At 39.3% G+C, this 25,977-nt stretch overlaps 1 protein-coding gene across 2 annotated transcripts; it reads right to left on the bottom strand.

Annotated features, from left to right (window-relative positions):
* Positions 1 to 156: 156 nt before the first annotated feature.
* Positions 157 to 25,977, bottom strand: hid1a (HID1 domain containing a). 2 transcript variants are annotated; one of them, XM_036589620.1, is made up of 19 exons: positions 25,767 to 25,977; positions 23,875 to 24,024; positions 22,456 to 22,626; positions 18,457 to 18,582; positions 17,115 to 17,221; positions 15,136 to 15,252; positions 11,561 to 11,768; positions 10,109 to 10,165; positions 9,874 to 10,014; positions 9,689 to 9,779; positions 9,357 to 9,508; positions 8,177 to 8,255; positions 7,469 to 7,633; positions 6,076 to 6,303; positions 4,973 to 5,118; positions 4,587 to 4,676; positions 2,974 to 3,065; positions 2,715 to 2,873; positions 157 to 1,180 (listed from the first exon to the last, which is right to left on the bottom strand). In XM_036589620.1, exons 1-19 carry the CDS (start codon positions 25,830 to 25,832, stop codon positions 1,117 to 1,119), a joined length of 2,409 nt encoding a protein of 802 aa, XP_036445513.1. In that variant the 5' UTR covers positions 25,833 to 25,977; the 3' UTR covers positions 157 to 1,116. The 2 variants fall into 2 exon arrangements, with proteins under 2 accessions (XP_036445513.1, XP_036445514.1); XM_036589621.1 differs by having other exon boundaries at positions 18,457 to 18,579.

The raw sequence follows: 25,977 nt of genomic DNA, 5'->3' as shown, positions 1-25,977 counted from the left end.
TTTTGGGTGAACCATTCATTTGACATTGTGAGCTACAATGGCGGTTAATATTGTCTCCTGTGCAGATATTTAATAAAACCAAGGATACACAAACTATTCTCAAACTATGAAGACTGATCTGGTTGGCTGACGTAGAAGCAAGCAAAACACACGGCCTTTTTGAGTTCAGTATAGTTTGTTTTTTTATATGGAGACAAAAACTATTTTAAACATTGAGCACAGTATATACACATTAGGCCATCTCATTAGCAAAACTGATATGCAGACAAAAATAGAAGTATTGGTTCACCATAAACAATTCTTATTGAACACATTGCAAACAATGATTGGCTAAATTGCTATTAGTTTGTTTACGGTTAAATACTGTGGGAACATGTACACTACAGCCTGAAACCGTTTCCAATCTGGGTCTTTCAATGAAATTTCATCAAGTTCAAAAAGAACGTTTCTGTTATCTGCAAGAGCTAGTTACAATGAAGACTTCAGATTAAACAGTACACTTACAGAATCAACATGTTTGACAGAGAGAAAAAAAGAGAAATCTGTAGCTGTGCTGCCCTCTAGTGGCAGACACATGACAACACAGTCACAGTCAATGCCAGTGCTCACATTAGCCTGATCACGCCATTTAACTGTTGGACTACTTGTGACCAATTTCAGGCCTTCACATATGCTTTCCATCAAATATATATGTTTTAATAAACAGTATTAATTCTTACGGTAGGCAACTCATTTATACATCCACAGTGAGAGAGTGATTTTTAAAGACTCTGAAGTCTCAATGGTCTAAGCTGCTGGACATTCTGTGGTCTTATCAAAGGACAAGGAGAGCAGGGTTATTTATAGAAACATTATCATTTTTACACCAACCATTTCAACAACACAGGAAGCCATGCCTGCTGATATATAGTATCCAAGTCACGGAATCCTTTATAGTCCAGGAAAAGCCTGTCCTTTTCCATAGAGAAACTAATGAGATGTAATGGGGAGGATACAGCATTGTGACAGGCAAGTTAAAGACTGCAAGCTTTGAAAGGGTGCCAGAGTGTGAGGGGCAAAAACCTGACATCACCATCCAGCCCCCCCACTTCAGTCAGTGACAGGCAGCTCAAGGCTCTACATCCTCTGGATCTCAAAGAGACGGACATCTGTGTCGTACCAAATTGGTGGGTCAACATTACTGCAAAACAGAGATTAAATCCAATCATTTTTCACAAAACCATTTTTTTGAGTAAAAATGCAAACATAATGCTCAGTCTTAGGGAAAAACGTTGGAATATTGTTCTTATTATCTATATTCTACTAGTTAACCTTGTCAGATATGTGTTTTCAGGGTCTTTTAAAAAAATGTTATGCAACAATAATGGGATCAAAACATGGTAAAATGCGAGATCATGACGCAATGAACTGTTTACTAAAGAACTGCAATGTAATCACCGTGAGGTCAAAGATTCCCACCCTGACTAATCATACACTTTAATATCCGCTCCAGGACTAAGGTTCCCACACCAATCCACCAACTAATGCCGAGGGCACACTAGGGCCGGGCAACATGACAATGTTTATTGTTTTCATAATCCATTACATCACAATATGTCATAGTGTACTCCTCTCATATCATGGATTAGCATTAGCATTCGAAAAACACTGACCAACTGCATGTTGATTAAAAAGACAGCATAATTATCTGTTAAAATGGATTAAGTGCACAACGGCATGTAAAATGTTAAATATGAATCCCTGTTGTCATCATTTTTTTGACAGTATTTTGTAAAGTGTGGCACTTTACGTGTGCTCCAATTTATCAGACGTCAGAAAAAGTAAATATCATCATATACTGCGTATCAGGAAAACTTCTGCAAGTATTGTGATTTTACATTTTCAACACCACTGTAAACGATTGGTAAGTTTCTCTACAATGAACCATTTCACAACCAACTACTCTGAATGACTTTGTTTACATCTCAACCACTAATTTATGCAGTAAGTTTAAACATTTCCTGAAGGATTCACTGTTAAACTATTTTGAATGTCTTACAAGCTTAAATGTCTGTGTCTAAGCTAAACTTATTGTGAAAATACCTCACCGTTAGCTTGATGTTGACACAACAGAAAAACTAATAAGGGCGCTAGCAGAAATGAGCATTGTTGTAACAGTTTAACATTGATGTATAAACAGTGAATGTTTATGAACATTTATACATAAAACAGTGAAATGCAGTGCACAGCTGGTGTATTTTCATCCTGACTATAAAGTTAAAAGTATCCTACGCTTTACTGAATGTCAGTGTGTTATCTATTTGTGCATCTGTGTTTGTCTGCACATATATTCTCTTTTCGTGATATTCAAGTGGGCTCTTTGAATACTAATCTTTTAAAAATGTGGACAGTCAAAAAGCAAAACTGGTTAAAATGCCCTTTCCTAGTGATCAAATCAGGCTATTTTTTCTGTTTCCTCTTCACAGTGCTGTTTGCTTGCTTTGCTCAGTTTCCCTGTATGCGCGCTATCAGAGAACGAACTCTCATTGCTGACCACAAAAGAAAAGAAGTGCGGATAAAAAAAGCCTGCAGAACACTGCATAAATTTCGGGCAACTGATGCCCACCAACGGCATCATGTTGTCCAACGGATGACAGCTGGCTTGGTGTATTAGGGCCCTAACATGGATTTTGTTAAGAACAATATATACATTTTGGGACTTGCAGCAAGCTTACCGCAGGTAGACGACACCCCACATGTATGTGCGGAACCACATGGCAGTGCCAGAGTTGGCCTGGTACTTTCGGATAAGGATTGGGTGAGGCACGGGAAGAAGCCCCACCAGGGTGCCATGCTGAAGAAACTTCAGGATCTCTGACTCATCTGTCAGTCCCCTGTGAGGTAGAATAAGAAACAGACACTGAGTTCTGCAGCACAGTCTCGTACTAAAAGTGTTTACAGGAATCTGTGAGAAGTGATGTTTTTTTCCTTTACTTGTCAATGCAGATCTTCTCCACCTGTGGCACCAGAACCTGCAGCAGGCGCATTATCGTCTGCAGAGGGAGCTTACTCTTCCAGGACAGCACCTGCACCAAAAAAGGTCAGAACTTGTGGACTGTCGTACTAAGCTCATGTCACAGGTCTTCTATGGGGCTGGGTCAAAGGACTGTGATGGTAAGGGCAAAATCTTGATTCTGTGGTCAGTGAACCGTTTGTCAGGCTTCCTAGCTGAGGCCGTTAGGTTTTGATTTAGCAGTTGATTTATTTGCTGGTACTTGGAGTGATTTTTATTAATATTTCAAATTAAAGATCAAAATGATAAGCAATAAAGAATGTTTTTACAGCTTGTTTACCAGGGACTTTAGTATTTGTGGAGGACACTGTACTTTACTGATGTCCATGGTACATTTCTGCTCTTAAAATCGTTAGCAACAACAGCAATTTAACCCATATTGATTTTTTTTTACTGTACTTTATATTTCCTCTGGTAGCCATACTGATGACTTCATTCAGAACTGATCATCATACAAACACAATGAAAGGCAGTCAGAGAGAGAGAGCGTGATCAGGTTGTGTTCTGAGATCAGCTGATAGAACAACAGTCTGATAGCATATTCTGCCAAGGTGAGTTTGAGGAGTAAATATAATTTGTAATGCATCCTCGTCTCACGACAGACACATAAACTAAACTTTTATTCCTCTAATGACCCTCATCCCTCTACACTTTCTTCAATTCTGATAAGTGGCGATGTGAAATCTGTTCTGCTTGTCTGTGTATAAAATTTCACATCATCAGTATGCTACCAGTGACAGGATATCCCTTATTAAGTGTAATAAAACAAAAAGGACTCCCAGGGTCATATGGCCGTGTACCTTCAAAACCATGGGAAAGAAACGTTTATACAGGAGTAAATCGGGCTGACATATATGTATTGCTTCACTGGCTGCCTAGTTCTACACGTCTTAGTTGTGTTGTTTCGGTTTGTTAATGTAGTTAATGGAATATGAAACATAAGACCTGCCTCACAAAGCAACATCTACTGCTTAGCCAGTTAACCTTGGATCGTGGATTTTTAACCTGGTTACAATACCATGGCAACTTATGCTGTATACTTGATCTGCTCAAGGGCAGGTTAATTTTGAGATTTATGAATCGTAAACAGGTCTTGGACCACAAGAGTAGCAAGAGTGATGCCTGATTTTCTTCAATGTCTCAAAGATGAAAGTACTGTTCATTTGATAGTGACAGTTTTGGTGGTCTACTAGGTCATGCACGGTTGTCAGGAGTCTCATTTTCTCTATATATTAAAATAATTTTTCAAGTCCTTTAAACTTAATTTACTTGTTTTCATTTAATTTTAATACAAGCAGATTATTTTATATCTAATCTTAGAAATATCTGCTGAAAAATGAGTAACTTGTTTTTAATGGCTGTTTTGACTGGAAATAGGTTAGCATTTCTGATCAAACCTCCATTCAACTGGAATTTGGTCTGGACATCTTAACTCAAAATCTCAATTTTATGGAGCAGGGAGAAAGAAACTAAACCCTAGGAGCTGTAGCTGTCCCTTTCTTTAAACAGAAAGAGGGATCTGAAAGCCACTCACCCACTCTGGGGTTGGGTTCCAGTATGTGGCAGCTGACGATGCACTTGACAGACGTCTTCTTGCCATCTCTGCCTCCGTGTAGAAGACGTCCTGAGGAAAAGGTGGGATGGCCTTCAGATCGGAGTGTAATAATAGGCATCTTCCACATATTTTCACATGATTATAAAATTGACTTCCTTGACTAAGTGGTCATAAATGGACCCCATCAGTGTTCCTGGACCAACAGATTGGCAACAAATCCTAAGCACAGCTAAATATGCATCAGCATGGGAAGAAAGGCTGGAAGTTGGGATAGAACCCTGCTTCTCTTGAGATATCCCTCCAACCCTGCCCGGAAACCTGCTCACTTATACCAGCTCAGTCTTAGGACAAAATAAACCCCTCACCTCATTGTCTCTTCCCGAGTTGGACTCAGTGTCGCTAGCCCCAGCCACACAGCCATGTTCTGGTGAGCGTGGAGTTTCTGTCTGTGGCACTGCAACCATGGTACCATCTTCGGACACCTGTGACTTTTCCGTTAGTTTATCGATGCCTGAAAAGACATTACCATAGATGTCAACCTCTTGACATCACAGATACCCATATAGAACATTTCTAGCATTCAAATCATCAGCAACAACTGTAATTTATTGATTGCCTTTACTATGATATGTTCCTCTTGTAATCATACTAAATACGTCACACAGAATCAGAAATGTATTCTTACTCTACTTGACAGTTACACAGCTTAACAGTCTCTCTTTCACAGTTAAATACACATACAAACACAAGGATATGAGTCAGAGAGACTGAGAGAGAGAGCAGAGTCAGGCTGTAGTCTGCGATGACCTGACAGAACAAACAGTCTCTAATGATGTAGCGACATCTGCAAGATGAAATTCAGGGGCAAATGTATGCATACCTAAATTAGTTACACTCTGGTCCCAGCAAATTTAATGTTTTATTCTCCAATGAGAGACTTAGAAACTAAACTCTAATCCCTCAACGATGATCTGACTATTACTGCCCTATGCTCCCACCCCAACACCTACAGCTTGATCAGATTACTTTTTAGGCTGACGAGTCTTAATAAAAAAAAGAAGAAGTGAAAAACAGAATTATTGATGTTAATTGGCCAGAGTTTATAGGTAACCTGTGTTAGAATAGATTTCACATATACCAGCCTTATACAACCATTTTCCTCCGTTACTGTGAAAAAAAAGTACTCTACATGGATGAACTGTATGGATTTACCTATTTGAGCAGTTCTTCTACAACCTGGAATTTGGAAATTTAGAGTTGGAAATATTTGTCCGAAACTGGGTTCTAATTTCAGGGCTCAGTTTTTGTTTTTACCCTGCATTCTCCCTACTTTAGCCTTTTTCCTTTAGTCTTCCTCTCTACTTACATTACGCACCCCACCCCCCGTTTTGATGGTCACGGTGTATAAAAACTCTGTCTCTTCCCGATGTACTCCAAGAACTGTAGTACAGAAAATGTTGGTTGCTACCTGGCATGGCAACAAGGCTGGCTTTCAAGGTGCCGGGCTCAGCGGGGACAGCTGGTCGAGAACCCTCCATGGACACCGTCTCCTGAGAGTTGGTGCGAGAGATGGTGTCTGGAGACTTCTTCTTTCTTTGCAGTGCCTTCTGGATGGACGCAGGGTCTGTGGGTAAGTTAGCCAGCTGGTGGAAGACACTGCGCTTTCGGATGATGGCATACACCAGGTTGCAGTTGCCTGGCGGAGAATGTAACACCATTTTTATTCAACACTAAATAAGTTACATTAAAATATCTAAAAGAAGAATATTTGTAATGTGCTGTATTTTTAATCATGATGAAACCAGGTGTGTGAAGTGAAATTACAGTTTACTCAGAGATCAAATGAGGCCACTACTGAAGTCTACTTTGGGGACTGTGCTGATATTTCAATGGCCCACATCATGAAAAACAATCTTTTTTTAAATGTAAGAGTTTGATGGAATAAATAACCATTATTAAAGATTCAAGATGTTGCACTCACACTTACTAAGCGGCAAAACAGTTTTCAATGTATTATTTTTGTGATGTCACAAAAAACAACACATTTCCATGTATCTGCCAACTCAGCCTGCAGTAGTTTAGACAGGGCAGCTAATCAGAACAGAGTTTATTCATAAACATCATCCTTTAAGGCACAGTAACAAAAATAGCCTATTTAATTCTAAGAGATAAAGAGAGGTAGAAAAATCTTGTATCACTGTCTTTGTTACATATGCCCACACAAATGGACTTCAGGGAAAAAATAGAAGTACAAGGACATGGGGCTTTTAATATGCTGGGTACAGCAAACGACTAACATTCATGGCCAGAATTCAAGCCCTGTTTCGGGCAGTCAGGAATACATGAAGAGAACACATTAGCCCCATTTTCACTGTATGCTTGAATGGCATACAGCCATATCACGCCCTTTCACACTGGTGCAAACTTGCAGGAGGGTGTGCTCTAAACCAGGTCTAGGAAGAAACTTACAGCAATAGCATCATTTATATCATAAATATTGGTGAGTTGTTTTTGCTGCTTCCCATTTCCCATTTCACTTTTCACTGATGTTATGAAGGATTTCAAATGACTTTTTGGACTGTTTTCTTTCAGATAGGGTGTTACAAAAGTGATGTAAATGTTAAATTATTGATGATGATGAATAATATTCCTAATAAAGTGAATATATAATTTACTTTGCAAAAGTAATTTACTTAATTTCCAGGCCATTAAGTAAGTTATTCATCTTCAGCATCAAGGAAAAAGAACCACCCTTCGCCTTTATTTCAGCTTCCATTCTTTTCAGGAGATTCCCTCTCAGATTTTCAGAGAAATCTGTAGGGATATATTTTTTTTTCCTGACAGAATTTAATTTAGCTTACCATCAAACTGATACTGGATAATGTTGTTGAAGGCTTCCAGTAGGAAGAAGACCAAATGGTGGTTCTGAGCAGCGGAGAAAAGGAACCAATTGGTGGAGAAGGCTTCCAGGAGATGCAAGAGCTTATTGGCTGCCACCATGGACAGGCTCTTCAGGTAGGGGGACACTAAACAATGGGAGGACACCATTAGATGGAGATTACATGCACAAACACATCTGTAACCAGGCAAATCCCCAAGCAAATACCATTACAAGCAGGTGCAGCCATTATTAGTCACATCAGAGACATTATAATAATAGGCAGAGGAGACAATTCACTGGTTGAAATCTGAATGGGATGGTCTCACCCTTCAATAAAAAGAGAGCGAAATGCCTTGTTGGCAAAGGTGTAAGTGGGAAAAGCCTCCCTTGCTGTAGTGATATAGGCAGCAAAAGCTAGAACATCCCCACTTTTATGTTTTGTTGATTTTCAAAGTGAAAAGTTACAGAGAACAGCCTTAAATATGGCATTTTCTGCTAATTTTGGTGCACTATTTCTTTTTTTGTTGAATATAAAATATTGGGAAAAAAATATAAAGTCTGCCATAGATTTTGTCATGATTCTCCCAAATCAAAAAGAAATACACCTGGTCTGACTAAAAATAACTGCCCGAGGGCTTTGCTAAACTTTCCAGACCGACTTTCCCTTAAGAACTTTGATCACACCTACCATTCACTACAATGGTGAGCAGGCAGTCATAGAGTGGCTGCAAACGCTGGTGGCCACTAGTGATGATCTTGTGGAAAACCTGAAGAAATTGGGTTGATACAAGAAAAAAAAGGAAAATGCTACTTGCTCGTGGGTCCGACAAAGTGGAACACACCAACACATCTCTATTCTACTCATGGCTGCAACCAAAAATTCCCAATAAAAAAAGGATTTTTTTGCAACCCAGAATTTTCCCACAGTGTCCCTTTCACTACATTTCCCAGACTTTCTTATGCTCATGAGCCTCTGGGAGCAAGTGCAACCTATTATTTTGTACTGTGCCTTTTGAGAGCAGCTGTCCCACTGGATTTTTGTTTCAGCTATCAGTATACAAACTGGAAGAAATGGTGGGCAATATGGCACAAGTATAATATCACAATACTTAAAGACATTTTCACAATACTTGATATGTATCTTGATATTTGTCTTTTCTGAGGTTTGATAAGTTGGAACATACAACACATTTTTCATGAAACATGCAGTTGGTCAGTGTTCTAACTCATGTGCTCAGAAAAGCATAGTGAATATAATTTATGAGGACAACAATATCATATCATCATATTGCCCACCCCTAGCTGTAAGCAATCATTTTTGCAATTAAGGTATTAGGCCTGGGCGAGATCTAAAAATAATTAGCACAATATTTTCTAGTTAAAAAAAATGTGTGTGTGGCTACAGCTTAGACCTACTTTCTACTCTATTTTAGTTTATATACTCTATTTTTAATGTTTATATAAAAACATTAATTATGATAAAGATCTTAAAGATCATAAAAATTACATACTAAACATCGTAATACTGACCCAATCTCTTCTGAAAACTACTTCACCTCTAGTTTTGATAGTTACTGCCAACACTTGCATTTGTGAGCTTCTTCTGGTGTGGGTTCATGGCGACATCCACGCTCATAGTGCCCCTTGCTGGAAAAACCTCAGACTGCTACACATACTCTCAATGAGTAAATTCCAATATACTGAATATTGCTTTTTAAGCACTATCATCAGTTACTCGTCAATCATTGACAATTTCATCTACCTATCATCCAGGTCTAGTGAATATCACATCTGTGACCTCTGTATAACACAAAGCAAGAACCTACAGTATAACACAAAGCAAGAATGAATGACAGGTTGGGCCTTACCACAATGAGGAGGTCAGCATGCGTGCCAGTGAACACTGGAATGTCCATAGGGACGTGAAGAGAGTAGGGTTTGTTCAGACGCACGCCGAAATTCCTCTCCCCACTCAGCAGCAGCAGGATGAATACACCGATGTGCATGAGACCAACACGAGCTACCGACAAGTGCATAACATTTAGGTGCCAACTAGAAATCACAACATACATGACAGAAAACTGAGGATGCAGTTTTCGTGAATCACTCCAAGAGTGAGGGTCACGAAGCATTGGGGGTCACAAATGTTGATACACTTAAACGAACATTCAGCTCATGCAACAACATTCAGCATACTTACACTGGTCAGCCCTGGCATCATTCAGATAGTACAGAATCGGCACCAGGATATCCAGCACATCACTGCTCTTCAACACGAAGAACAGAAATTTCTGAAACAGGGGAGAGAGACAAATGGTAAAAGACGCCCCGAAAAAGAGAAGATTTTTCTGATGTTAACTGAGGAAGATCAATGAGGTATCATACTTTGTTGAAATCACAGAGTTTCCAGAAGAGGACCAGCAGCTCTTGGTGGAACTGGATCTTTTTGGTGGAGTTTGGCAGGTAGGTCTGCGTGAGTGGGTTAGTCAGCAAGCGAGCCAGACCTTTCAGCACAAAGTCATAATCCTGGAGGCAAACAGAGAAACAATATCCTTTTACAAGGCAAGAAACAAAGTAGCAATGTAGAATACATTTTATGAGAGACTGCCATGGGACATACCTCCTCCCTGTGAATTCTTGACAGATAGTTCACAAACAGATTATCTGGGCCAGCAGACTACAGGTGGTCAGAAAAAGAGATATGAGTTGATTTGTATGCATAGTTCATTTAGTGCTATTTTTAAGCAGCACTACTTAAGTTACCAGATTTGACAAAATATAAGAACAGAAGAACATTCTGTAACCTCAGTAATGCTGTAATTATTAATCTGGGTAACTGAGGTTGCCATTTTGAAGTAGGCTATCCATCATGTTCAGTGAAAAACTGCTACAGTTGGTGACTGTAGGTGAATGTGGCATTAGGGGTCTAGCCCAATGACTCTTATTGGAATAGCAGCGGCATTCCTGCTGATAATCCAAACAACTTCTTCCCTGCATGTTATCACCTCATTCATTTATACCAGACCTGTCAACTACACCCCAGGAACTTTTTTGAGCCTAAGGGCCTGGCATACATGGTTTTAACTGCACACAGTACAAACACCTCGGTTACGCAAGCAGCATATGTTCATATATTCTCAAGCACAACAATGAGCTTGACAACAGCAGACAAGTCTATGCCATCATTTATCTTGAGAATGTGGCAGAAGTGACTGTTGTCATGTTTTGTTCAGTCTGCTGCTGACATCCTATCACACCTTTGATTCCAGCTGAAAGAGGAAAACCAGCCAAAAAGTTTGACCAAAAAAAAATGCCCAAGAACTTCTCCACTGAAATGATGACAAAAATCCTGAACGACCAAACTGCAAAGTACAACTAAAAACATATTTCATTACCTCGGATCACCAACTGTTCTCTGTTGTCGAGGATGTTTAATACTGTAATACATTCTGAAGCTGACTTACTATAATAATTTTAGTTAAGTTTATTTTCTGCAAACTGTTTTTGTTTATTGTGAGCTTTTTTTGCTGTTCTTCAGTTTTGGTTTAAGCCAGGAATTCTGCACAACCAATGCTTCAAATCAATACAGGATGAGCAGGAGTCATCTTGCGCACGGCATACTGACAGTTAAAATCAAGGATATACTGCAGTTCTCTGAGATGTATGATGAGTACAAGAACTCTAAATCTGACCTGACAATTCTTTCTTTAGAATTAAAATTGTATGCTTCTAGCAAAGCTACATCAGTTAAAAAAACTTACTTAGTGCAGCTAACAGAGTGCAGCTTTAAACTTCAAACTTGTCCATAAATAATATTTAGTTAAAAGAACACTGTGCTTAATAACATTGGCTTTGCTATTGCTAACAATGAATGAAAAAAAATCGTGGCAGATTCAAGTGAAGCATGCCCCACTAGCTACATATTAGCTACATTAGTATTTTGTATGAAATATGTTCTCAAGTATAATGTCCAGTAACAATAAACCTGTTCACTTTTTACACCTCTAAAACTCTGAGCACACTGTGTGTGTGACTATGAGAGTGTGTGCTGAAGGTGTGGCGGCGCTCCTACATCCTGCTCGTCCATGCTGGAGGGGGAGGGAGCGCGGTGCGGCTGGCTTCCCTCGTGCTCCAGGGTGACAATGAGGATCTGCACGGCCTGCTCCACCAGCTGCTCCCGGTAGTCAGAGAAGAGGAGGTGGTTGTAGGGAATGCCATAACCCACCGGATCATACGCGCACACCACGTTGATCAGGGAGGTAAATAAAGGCAGGGCATGCCTGGAGAGAGTGTACATACACACACATGCACACACTATAATATCACAAAGGCAGATTCTGGTCTTGCCTTTTGAAATCACTGGCAGTGTTTAGACAGGTCAAATGACCAAATTAATTATATATACACACACCGATCAGGCATAACATTATGACCACCTCACTTTACGTTTCGACGCTCATTGTCCATTTTATCAGCTCCACTTACTGTATAGGTGCACTTTGTAGTTCTACAATTACAGACTGTAGTCCACCTGTTTCTCTGCATACTTTGTTAGCCCCCTTTTACCCTGTTCTTCAGTGGTCAGGACCCCCATGGACCCTCACAGGGCAGATATTATTTGGGTGGTGGATCATTCTCAGCACTGTAGTAACACTGATGTGGCGGTGGTGTGTTAGTGTGTGTTGTGCTGGTCTGAGTGGATCAGATACAGCAGTGCTGCTGGAGTTTTTAAATGCCTCAGTGTCACTGCTGGACTGAGAATAGTCCACCAACCAAAAATATCCAGCCAACAGTGGGCCTGTGGGCAGCATCCTGTGACCACTGATGAAAGACTAGAGGATGACCAACACAAACTGTGCAGCAGCAGATGAGCTATCGTCTCTGACTTTACATCTACAAGGTGGACTGACAATGTAGGAGTGTCTAATAGAGTGGACAGTGAGTGGACACAGTGTTTAAAAACTCCAGCAGCACTGCTGTGTCTGATCCACTCGTACCAGCACAACACACACTAATACACCACAACCACGTCAGTGTTACTGCAGTGCTGAGAATGATCAACAGTCCTGACCACTGAAGAACAGGGTAAAAGGGGGCTAACAAACTATGCAGAGAAACAGATGGACTATAGTCTGTAATTGTAGAACTACAAAGTGCACCTATATAGTAAGTGGAGCTGATAAAATGGACAATGAGTGTAGAAACAAGGAGGTGGTCATAATGTTATGCCTGATCGGTGTATGTCACAGTCATAAGAAAACCATGCATTTCTTAATAGGAGAAAAAAGTAGGGAAAAAAAAACTTTAGCATCTGTTAGAGCAGTGGTATCAAATTTATTTCAAGTACAGGCCACATTACACTCAGGCCAATTTCAAGTGGAAACAAACAGAAAAACAGTTCAGCAGGACAATAAAACATCAATAATTCCTTATACATTTGTTTATTTTTCATAATTTATCTGAAAGGTAAATGCTGGGTGAACAAAGTGATTGAACAAATATTACAGGAGCAATGTTAGATATGGAGAATGTCATCTTTCACACAAGGTCTTCCAGCAAAGGAATACAGGTATACTAGTGCATTAATGTTTATCACAACATTTATATCACAAATGGGAGCGCTACACAGTCCTGTTTAATCTGACTGATTTATTAAACTGTCAGCAGCTAAATTAAGAAAAGCTGACCTAGTTAGCCAGTTAGATTTTGTTCTGCAAAGTTATTAATTGGAAGACTTCATATTAAAATGGATGTTAGCAAATACAGTAACCCACATAATGTTAAGCTTACCTTGGAGCTGCCTGTTTTATAGTGCAATAGTTTTGACTGTGAGTGTGGTCTTCCACATTGATTAATCTAAGACCGTTTCACCTTCAGCAATGTGCCGTAGCCTCATAATAGTGACTATTTTACCACCATGGCTACTCTTACTGCAGGTTTGTTAGGAGGAGTTTTGGCAGAATTCTTCATCACATATTGGAAGAAGCAGTGCTTGGAGACGGTTGCTAAGCAGGGATTGGTTGAGCATCAATCAATCATTTTGCAGAGGGGAACCCTCAGGGCCTTCTAGGTCTTCAGAAAAGCCCTAATGATTTCCAGGAACTAAAAATGTATGTCTGTAATTTATAGTTAATTTTTATTCATCAGAACCATGCTGGAATTTAAACACTGCAAGTATTACAGTACTACTCCTGTTTAACTGTAAAGTTCTGGATAGAAACAAAAAGGTAAAAAAAATTTAAACGTAAAGCAGATAATTGGGCGATCGGGAATTGTTTTTCTTAGATTACCTATCAGCATAATTACAGAGTGAATCAACCAATCATGTTTTGATTTCCAACTGGTGGGATCAATTTGGTGGAACAAAAAAAGGTCACACAGGGCCAGATACATCAATGACTGACTACAAACCGCAGCCTTATCAATGGTTCATTAGAAACGGAACCGGTGGCAGCAACTCTATACCAGTGCTCACTACTAAAGGTAAACTGTAAGTCTGTCACAAGTAAAAGTAAGAAATGTAATGTCTTTTAGAAGGTTTAGATGACTGTGTTAATTGTAATACTGCGTTTTTGAATTTTCCATCCCACCTTATACAGTTTAGCAGTTGTATTCTGGTACCTAAGGCTACCTTCACATTACAAGCCTAATTGCTCAATTCTGATTTTTGCTGACATCTGGTTCACATTCGTGTGGGTATGTGACTCAAATCCGTCATTAATGTGAACAAACCTTGCACTTTGCAGCGTTTACTGACACTAACTTGATATTTTGGGCTGCTGCCACAGTACATCACTGAATAATGGCACATGCATAGTGGGGGAAAGAAAAAAAACAAAAAAAAACACCTGACTTCCATTGTGGCCATTCTCATTAAGGTTGTATGGCCATGAATTGGATATGTATCCAATCTAGAATCACATATGAAAGCTCTGATCAGATCTGATTTTAAAAGGTCCACACAGCTCTAAAAAACACTGATCTGTGCCACTTAAGTCTGGTATTGTGAATGTAGCCTAAATATGCCAGAATGTAACTGCTGCACCATTTAAGGTAGAATGGAAAATTCAAATGAGAAGCTCATTTAGCACTAACAAACTTCTAGAATCCTATAGATGACACTAGCAGATGTTAGCATTATCACTGAGGTGGGTTTTTTCCTTCATGTTTTGACCAAGTTTTGACATTTATGGCTTTATTATAATTAAAGGCTTAACTCTATTAGTCACGGTTTGCCACTGTTATTTTGCAAATGGTAAACTACAGTCTAAAGATGACTTTAATTTAGACTATGGATTCTAAACTCATCTAGTGAGCCAGATAAGAACCACAATTGGGCCAGTCTTGGCCCACAGGTGTATGCCTTAAAATATGAAAAGTTCAAAATTTCATAATCAGCCCATTTGTCACTCAGAGTTTACATTGTGTAAACAACAGCTGGTTTTCAAGTGGCAAACAAAGGTTTTCTTATAACATTAATGGTGTGATACTATACATTTCTGATCTATTTAGTGAAGTTAGTAAAGTTAAAGCTATGTTTGAACCGAATTTGAGCTCTACAGCCTGCTGACTATGTAGACTTAGTATTGCTAAATAACTTTGCCTTTTTTGAAAATGAATAGGTGTGCGCACATATATCTCCCTTACCTGTTCTCTGTGGAGCAGAAGAAGGTGACCCAGGGGTTGAGGATGTTTCCATCAGATGACGGTGGCAAGTACATAGCCTCTGAGAAACAAGTTAGCAGCAGCCTCAGCAGCTCAGTCCTGCATACACAACATACCCACAAGCTCTTATGTACCATTCCAGACTAGCAAAGTCAATCATTGTTTTCCTCATGAAAATCCACAGTGGATGTAGCCAGTTCTGCAACTTTTACTGATCTGCTAGTGGTAACACTGTTGCAAGTTAACTAGCAAAGCGAGCTATCCAGCAAAAAGGTCTTGATCAAAATGTATTACAAGGTAAATTGATGTCAAGATTAGGCATTTCAGAAGAATGGACTTCTGAAATGTCCAGTCTTTTCTATGCCACCCTTTTGAAATGTTCAGTCGAGCTGTCTGATATGCAACGCAATCATAAAAAAACTCAACTGCACATCTAACACAGCCTCTGTAACGTGTTCTGCACCAAACCTGCTGTCTTATTAAAAACAGACTGGTAAACTAGTGCTAGTATATCCTCTATATGTGGTTAGACTAGGTCTTAATGATAGCCTTGCATATGCAAAAGTTTGAAAACCTTCAGTTCCACTACAGGTTTTGTTGATTTTCTTAACCTCTTCAACTCCTTGAGACCACCGGTGGTTCCAAAACGCACCTCGTCATATTCTTCAAAACTTTCATATTTAACAAGCTACATTCAAAAGGTGGGTGTCATATGAGAGCTGTAACTGTCTTCTTTCCAGTCAAATAGATGGGTAATGTAATTTTAAACTCTTATAATAAAAGAAGCTGAACTCACAATTTTTTTTTTTCTACTGAAAGTTGACCCATTTTTCCACAAATCAGGGCTATAAACTATAAACAGATGTGTTTATGTTATATTCAGCAAATAAAGAGGAATTGTGCATAAAAATGTGCAAAACAAAGTGTAAAGTTTTTTCACTTAGAAAAACAAACAAACAAAAAAAAAACAAGCTTGACCAGGATACCTAAACATTTGCATACAGCTATAGTTTCTACATCAATTTAACAAACTATTTTAATAAAACTGATGTGGGACGATGGGTTAGGGACTGCACGTGCACTGCATACACACTTAAAAATGATGGGTCTTCAAGGGTTCTTTAGTAGACAAAATGGTTCTATATAGAACTATGAACACTCAAATAACCATTTGCATGCTTAAAGGCTTCTTTTCATTATAAAAGGGTTCTTCAGATTGATAGAGAATGTGTTGAATATGGTTCTATATAGAACATTTTGAAAAGGGTTCAATACAGCATCAAAAAGGGTTCTTCTATTATCGTAAGCTTGACATCGTAACAGCAGTAGAACTTTTTAATGATATATAGAAGCCTTTTCAAAAAGGTTCAATGGAGAACCATATTGAACAAATTCTCCATTATTCTGAAGAAACTTTTCACCATGCAAACTACTCTTCAATAATGTAGTGTTCTTTGAGTGTTCATGGTTCTATATAGTACCATTTTTTTTTTTTACTAAAGAACCTTTGAACAACCATCATTTTTAAGTGAGTAGCTAAAAGCAATAGTAGTAGCAAACTTGAATCAAACCTTCTTTTTGTGAAAATAATTATTTAGGCTTGCAGTTTGCCCTGTGCTAATTAATATTCAATGCTACCTTGTGGCTCCAGTGCAAAAAGAAGCAAACTTGAACACCAAACCAAGTCTTAGCAGATCAACTAAGTGGAAAATTGTATAAATGTGATTTTTCACAAAACTATAGCTATGAAAGCCAAACAGCAGAAGAACCGCTGCACTGTATCAAAGTGGATATGCTTAATTTCTTTCATGCCCAACAAACTAATTTTTCCACTGGTTCATGTAAACAACTGATCCGAGATACAGATCACTTTGAAAAGGCTGTATGTGGTGGTTACTGATTAAAAGGTTACCATGGCAACAATGCTCTGAAAACAGGCGCCAGCTTGATTCTATGCTCACCTGTTGAGGTCATGAATGTAGTTGAGTGGGGGAGACTGTGCAAAGCCCACCCCCGCCTCCCAGATGTACTCACAGCTGTCCAAAGACTGCATGTCCTCTGCAGAGTCCTGACAATGAGAACAATGAGATGTAGGTGCCCTGCATTCAAATGATTCTCAACCTCTTACTGATAACAATGACGTCTACAATGCCATTTGCTCAGTCTAATGACAAGGTGTATGGGTACTCTGTGAAAGTGGGACCCTTTATTTATTTAATGTCAAAATAGCCATTAAGCTATTCATTTTTCAGGAGATCTTTCTGTGGAGATCAGATACAAAGTAATCCAAAATGTATAATGATGGGGAAAGTCAATGAAAGAAAAATCAGTGAAAACCAGGAGTTTCCAAAACTGGAGTTCAAATATGATTAAAAGTTAAAGAGAAAATGGGACTCCAAACAGCCTGGTAGACCACCTAGACTGTCACCATCAGACTAACAGTACTTAAAGCTTTCATCTTTGAGAGAAAAGAGAAAAATCAAGCCCCACTCGTCCGTCAGATCCAAAAAAAAAATTCTCAGGTGTTTCTGTACATCCTTCCACTGTGAGAAGAAAACTCAACGCTATGGGTCTGAAAGGATGTGTAGCTGTCAAAAAGCCCTTACTGAGAAAAGGAAATCAAACAAAGAAGCTTCTCGTGTTCTCAAAACAATGTACTGACCACCCCAGAGTCCAGATCTCAACATCACTGAATGTGTTTGGGATTAACTGCATCATAAGAAGAAGAAATGCAACCAACTTCTAAGACTGAAGTTGTTGATGATTCTGTGCATTTTTTAAATATGTTTTCTGCTTTTTTTCTTCCTGAAAAATGGACAACTTGTACTGCTTTGACTGAAAATTAAATAAATGAGCAGTGCTTTCTGACTTCTCTACCATAGTGTATGGTGACCAAAGAATGTGTATATGTTAAAGGCAATCCTCAGTGTCAATAGCCAGGAAGTAAAGTATGCACAGCGTCCTAAGTACACAAGCATAAGAACAAGCTGGTCCATAACTAACCCCCACCTCCACCCTAATTCCACCCCCTGCAAACCACCCACATACGCTTCCTCCCTTATGGAGATTTTAATTAAATAGATTCTCCTACTTCCTCATACCGCAGGCTAACTTGCCTTGCCAGTAATCCTTTAAGGGATAAGAGAGAGCTGAATGGAAATAAGAGAACCTGATCTTGTTTGCATATAAATGAAGTGGACAAGTAACATTAAGGACTTTGGCCAAGCGTAGAGGACAGAAATAACTGCAGTAAAGTAGTGAAGGCATCGTGACTGCTGACAGTGAACAGAGACGCTCACTCACAGGGCCTCCTCTCTTGTGGCTCTGCACAGTGAAGTCCGGACAAAAGAGTAGGTCAGCGATGGCCAGCAGGAGTGACTCTGCCAACGGCCGAGCTCCTTCATCATCCTCATCCATCTCATCCATCTGCTGATATCAAACAGGAGACATTAAAGGAATACTTTACTAATGTGGCAAAACATGAATGAATACTAGCAGGGATCTATTTTTTGGTCTCTGATCTTTGGATAATGTGGTCTGGTCCCTACTCATTTTCATTTACTATTAGCAACTAATGCCGGCCTGGGCAATCCAACTATATATCGTCAAATGATATTAATTTTTAGTTTCAGTGGTAAAACTTGGTTAACTCCAGGCTGTCAGTTGCTTCAGATCTTTAATAAAACAGTTACAAAATACATAAAAACAAAATAATTATTAAGGCTTCATTCTGGAAATCTGGCTTGTCTGGTTAACAACAACAACAACAAGTTTATACTACTGCACATTGTTTTTGTTGTTTTGTCCATACTAGCTTAAACAAAATGAAACAGTCTACTCAAAACAAACAATGTCTGGTTTGTGTGGCATTTCTTTAGCATAGAGTAGCAGTACTCAGGAAGAGTACTTCCTATACCCCCAAATTTAATTATAGTGAATTTCTACCCAGTGGCTATGTCTCACCCTATCACATGATGCTACAAAGCTGGAAGGGTGAATTCTAACATGTGCTTTCTTGAAGGCATGCGAAGCGCCACCGCATCTTTTTTAAACTGCGGCTAATGCAACATCATTGTATGCAAGCTACATTGTGCTTGGAGGAGAACACTACTGCCAATTCTCATATGTCAGCTAATAGACGACGGCTAGCATCATGCTCAGGTGATTGGGGGGAGAGGGAGGTGAGTGTGGCTTAAACCAGAAATGAGTATGAGGTGCTGGAAGTTAATAAAAAACACATAGGGACTGTAATTTCGTCAATCAGCAGTCTAGGTTTTAGAACAGGTATTCCTATTGGTTCATAGATGCTAAGTCCGTTCTGAAATTGGTTCTTAATGCTAAGACTTAGGTGTTGAAATTTAGTACTGACAAAATTTTTCAATACTCAGCAGTATTGAAGTAATTCATTCGATATTATACGGGTATCAAATTTCTATACCCAGTACTACTCAGAATCAAGAAAAGGTTCATTAACTTAACTGAAGCAAACTGATATCATCTGATACTGTGATTCTGTGATATAGGGGTTGCCGATATGGAAAAAATAGTTTATCTGATTACTTAAGGACATTTTTGCAATACATGATATTTAGTGTTAGACAGATACAATGCACAAGTAGTATCACATTTAAAAACTATCAAAAACTATGCAAATAATTATTTTAATCCATCATTTCACATACTGTGCAGCACTAAATCCAACTGAACGAGATTAATTATGCTCTATTTGTAATAAAACACGCAGTTAGTCAGTTTACTTTAAGTATGTATGACATCCACAATATGCTCAGAAAAGCATATTTAAAAAGCATATGCAAAAATGATCAAGATTCATTTAAGATAATTAGGCAAATTCACAGCATGTCTCGTGCAATTCTGTAATTCCATACAAAGAGGCTCTATCAGAAGTAGATTCCACACAGAGTAGACATCTCACCCGGATATTCCATTACCTCAAAAACAGACCCACACTGGGTAGAAACGAGAATGCATATTTTTCAAAAACTGAGATATTGTCTTTCACTGAAGCATTTACACACTCAGTTGCAACTTCATGAATACCTCACTGTAGCAGGAGTCGAGACCTATTTGAAGGCATTACGTAATTCCACACTACTGTTGCCTTGTACACTTCAAGAGGAGCTAACATGGTTCACAGGCCGAGTTATTAAGCAGCACAGTTACACAACACTGACTGTAGCACTGCTGCGGTTGCTATATTCTACTCTGTGAAGTGTGTCCCATAAAAAGAGCCAATTTACTGCATAAGATCAGAAAACCAAAGATATTGGTGTGGTTTGACAAGACATGGCTGATTGGAGAAACATATTCTGATTTTAGGCCAAAATCTTGCCTCAAAACTTTCTTAAAACAATGTCTCAGGCATCAGGCAATTTATTTATAACCACTTCATGTAATAGTGTGTAATGTCATGTAATGTGATGTAGCTTTCAGAGGCATTAAAAGCTTTAGATGTCCAGTTCCTATTACCACTACCATGAACAGTTCTGACTCTGAAAGTTTCTCCAGAATGATGCATTCCACTTCAAACTGCTTTTAATGAGTTTGTTTACATCTTTCCAATTTATTTATGCAGAAATTTTGAAAAATTTGGGACATTGGAACTTTGAGGCTTATAACATCCTGTAGCATACCTTATACTGCTGAGCTTACAGCTGACCAAGGAATGTTTTTTGGTTTTCATATGCTAGTGAATACTGCTCAGGCGGCTGACTTTAGACCAGCACTCTTACTTGAGACACCTGATACACATGGTTCTAACCTTCTGCAACACAGAGACCAGCCTCTTTTTCATACTCTCAAAGAACAGCCTGTATCAGCTAAGGGTGAGTGATACGGCAAGACTGCGGCACAATACTTATGAAGACACACAATAAGTATCATGATTAGTTAGTTTGCTTTTCTTAGTGTTAATGAACAAGGTTCTCCAGCTTTATGCACCAACGTTATATAACAAAATAAACAAATTAAACATACACTCACTGAGCACTTTATTATGAACACGTGTTCACTCTTTCAAGCAATTATTTAAATCAGGAAATCATGTGGCAGCAGTGCCGTGCATAAAATCATGCAGGTACGGGTCAACAACTTCAGTTAACTTTCACAACAAGCATTAGAGGTGGTGCCAGACAAGCTGGTTTGAGTATTTTCTGTAGCTGCTGTTGTCCTAGGATTTTCACACACAAAGGTCTCTAGTGTTTACTCAGAAGTATAAAAAAGAAAAACATCCAGTGAGCGTCAATTTTGCAGATGGAAATGCCTTGTTGATGAAAGAGGTCAACAGAGAATGGCCAGACAGGTTCAAGCTGACAGAATTCTACAATAAGTCATAACCATGGAGCATGGGCTACAACAGCAGAAGACCATATGGGGTCCCAGTTCTGTCAGCCAAGAACAGAAAGCTGAGGTTACAGTGGGCACAAGCTCACCAAAACTGGACAGCAGAACAGTGGAAAAACACAGCCTGGTCTGATGGTAGGGTTAGAATTTGGCGCCAATATGTATGTATCCATGGCCCCAACTGCCTTCCGTCAACAGTCCAGGCTAGGGAAGGTGGAGTAATGGTATTAGGCAATGTTTTCTTTGCTTTCTTGGCACACTTAGGCCCAGTAATATAAATTATATCAATATCAAATCATTGCTTGAATGCCACAGCCTGTTGCCTGTTGTTGACGATGTGCATCCCATCATGGCCACAATTTACCCATCTTCTAATGACTCAGCATGATAATGTACCATATCACAAAGCAAAAGTCATCTCAAACTGGTTTCATGAACTTGACAATGAGTTAAATGTTCTTCAGTGGCCTTCCCAGTTACCAGATCTGAATCCAATACAACACCTTCAGGTAGAACAGGAGATTCGCAGCATGAAAGAGCACCTAAAAAATCTATAGGAATTGCATGATGGAATCGTGTCAACATGGACCAGAATCTCAAAGTTTCCAACTTTCCAATGTCTTGTGGAATCCATGTGACGAAGAGACCAAAGGGAGGCCGTACACAGGTATTAGTATAGTGTTCCTAATAAAGTGCTTGTTGAGTGTATACAAAATAAACTATTGAAGAAGGAACAGGAAGAAAAATATCAAATTGACATGACAATGGCTTGACATTCCGTCAGCTTCTTATTATGCAGTTTATTTTGTTATTTATAGCCACTAGTCTTTTTTATGATACATGTAGATGCTCAGAGTTCATGAAGTTACAATGATATTGTTTTTGTCTGAAAAATCAAATCAAATCCCAAACCAGCAGAGATCCATACATCACACTCACCCCAGCTCGCCCTGCGCCAGGCACAGTGGACCAGAAGAAGCCTCTCCAATCCTGATCCTCGAAGATGTAGGGCAGGATGCGGGTGAGGATACGGGTGCAATTTAAAACCACCTGCTTCTCCCTCTCGCTGGGGCAGCCTGACTCAGCCGCCTGCACCAGCTTCTCCACCGCCTGAGGGATGTCATGCAGGCAGTGAGTAGTTAAAGCGATTAAAACTGAAAAATTAACAATTTTATCAGATGATCAGTTTTGTATTGCAGAATGCTTATATGCACCAATTAGCATTGTGCAATTAATCTCACATAGACTTGCTTGTGTGATTTCTGATACTGTATAACATACTGTTATCTATGAAAATGGACAAAAGACTGAATAAGGTCCAGGCTTCAGGTTGGCTGCTACTGCTGTTTTTAGCTAAACAATACATATGTGTCTATTTTTATAGAAAACACTACGTTATACAGTGTCAGAAACCACACAAGCAAGTCTGTATGACATTATAAACACAGCAAACATGTCTTGACTGACAGGCTACATTTAGGGTAAGGAATAAAGTATGCAAATTTGATTTTTCACTATTGCTTTAATCATTGAGCACTGTATGAGCACATAAACACATACGCATGTAAACACAGACATAAACACAGAACAGGTGTTGTGGGCAAAAACTAAGCCCAGTATTATACTAGTTAATATACTAGTTAATTTGCAAATGTTCTGTGCATACAGCATGTGCCATATCAAAGCAATAAAAAGCAACTTCAGCAATTTGTTATGGGTGTAAGAGGTCATATATTATATCTATATATATACACACACACACACACACACTTGTACAGAAATACTGCATCCTTAAACCCAAGAAGATTTTACAGTAGTAACAAAAACAAAATACATGAAGGCTGTTGTCAATGAGAATGAGAATATCACAGAATTTTGACCCTGGGAAAATATCAGGTGAGTGCAGTGAAAATCGTCCAGGAGAATAAGGAGTGTTGGTAAATGTAGCTGACCCAAGATCGATTTCACCTCACTGAGCTACAGAAAAAAGACCAATGAAAGACGAATGAAAGAGGCTATTCATATCCATATGGACATATGGACAAGGGAGTTGATCCTAAATCATACTGGGATACTTGATAACTATGGGCCCAGTAATGATTCTTCTGGACCTCTGCTAAGCGAATGTGAGATTCTGAGGTGTTTATTTTACTTTTTTGCTGCTGATATGGAACTTCAAAAGGAAGCAGAAGGCTGGAGACAGGAAGGGAAGCACACAGACTGCTTTCCTGCCCCTGCATGGTGTGGGCACTTCATTCACCCAAACAACCACTGCCTCTGCCTTTAACGTCAAATCACTGAGCACCATGTAATCAATGACCAACTGGTGGGATTTTGTTTAGCTTAGAATGTACCTACCTTGTAACAGAGCGTTGCCAGATTGGAGGGGGACTCCTCCCTCACTGCTCGGATCTCCGCAGCCGGCACAAGGGCGAACACATCCTGCACTGTGGTGGAAGTGTCGGCCCAGAACTGGTCCCAGAAGGCATCATCTGTAGCTTCCACTGGCTGTGAGGAAGGAGTTTCATTGAGTGAAATATCCCTTACACTGGTCATTTAAGCACCCTGGTTACAACAGCAAATACAAACACTAGGTCTGCCATAATTATTACATAATCATCTAATCACAAATATTTGAGATGATTGCAATTATTTAACCTGACTGTAATAGTTATTCACAGTCATTACATTTCATAATTAAATTATGATGTAACAGGCAAAATGTGAATCGGGTGCATTGGGTTGAGGTAAATAAGTGTAAGTAAAAGAAAGCAGTGTGTTCAAAAAAGAGACAGCATGGGACTTATGAGTTCCACCTTCTAACTTGATGCTTAGAAGGCAGTGCTGAGTAAGGTTTATTTGTTAACTATGTAGCTAATTCTAACATTTTGCTCATAATTTTCACTCTCAAGAAAAAAATGTAGTGTGAGTGTGAGTGTGTGTGTGCACAACAGTGTCATTTGGTGTTAGCTGCTAATAAACATAGCTAGGAAGGATGGATATAATCAGGTAGTTTGGCCAATGGCCCTAACCTTTATACTTTAATAGTGGCACGATAAATAATAGGCGAATAAAAAGAAATAAATTGATCATTAATTACAAATATTTATAGTACTATTTACCTTAACTGTCAGCTAAAACATCATGATCATAACATCCATAACAAATACTCCAGTAAATCTGCCACAGTGCCTTTTGGCATGGTTTTGGAAGAAACATGCACCTGAAATTAATAACCATAATTCAAAGGTGTAAAGGGCAAGACCATTTTAAGCATATACACAAGTAACTTACTGCTGTGACGTCAAAGGCAATCTCATTCAAGGAACAACTAAAGCAATATAAAAATATTCATGTAAAAATACCGTTTATCATTTTGCTGGTCAACAAGCTGTTTATTCAGTTTTATGCTGTTGGCCCAATGTAATAACTGGACTGGACTAAGCATTCGTCACCTTAATTGCACTCAAATAAAACCCCATGAAATTAAACTTCAAAAGCACATACACTACAAATACAACACGACAGCCTCGTAGTTAAATAAGTAAAGGTGCCATACTAAACGTACATAATGTTACAGTCGTAGACAACAGTGCTCACTGAGTCTTGCCCATACCGGACAGCTTGTTTAACAGATATGAGTATCGTGTGAAGCTGAAATCTCGCGTCATCATTAGACTAACAGACAGCTGGCTCTGTTTGACTCGATGAGCGTCAAACCTGATTCTGTTTTCAACACGTTATCGACTGGTAGGCAGAAATAAAAGCAGGATCTTATATACGACTCCTCGCTCAATGAAAAACAGGAAACCGAAAATTATAGGCGACCAAATTGCGGGGAAATAATGAACAGCCCATTACGTCAATGAAGCTCACAATGTGCTCTCAGAGATTGGAGGCAATTAGAAATCGGACACTGAGGCATTTCACTCTCACAGCCAGTCACTGCTCCTGAGAAAATAACCACCAAGTCGACGAAAGAAAAGCCTAACCCGCTGGGCAGGTGCAGGGCTGTGTGTGGTAGAGAAATGTAACGCGATAAAGCTTGAAAAAACTAAATTTCCTGTCGAGTGTTAAAATGATTTGTTATGGAATGAGATATTGGGTCGTCTGCGCGTTCACATCTCTTCACATCCTTGATGTTGCAGAGATCTGCCATCTGATTCTCTGCACCGTCGCAGTTCATTAAGTCTCCATCTGGAACCGACTGAGCGGCTGAAACGACAACAAAGTCGAAATAAATCACCCACCTGAGTCTTCGTGGTCAGCTGGATCACCGCTTTCCTGAATTTCAGCTTCGAGTCCGTGTTCCCCATGTTTTACTGTGTGTAGATTTTATTCCTAAGGTGACACGGCTCTAATCCCCCTCTCCCCTCCTCCTCATCCTCCTCCTCCTCCTCCCGCTGCTGCTGCTGCTCTGCTTGTGTCATCAGCGGAGGCGGTGATGCAGCCAAGCTGGAA

Source organism: Colossoma macropomum, unplaced genomic scaffold (assembly GCF_904425465.1).
Source record: "Colossoma macropomum unplaced genomic scaffold, Colossoma_macropomum, whole genome shotgun sequence".
Lineage (NCBI taxonomy): Eukaryota > Metazoa > Chordata > Actinopteri > Characiformes > Serrasalmidae > Colossoma > Colossoma macropomum.
This window is presented reverse-complemented; position numbering and strand designations above follow the sequence as displayed.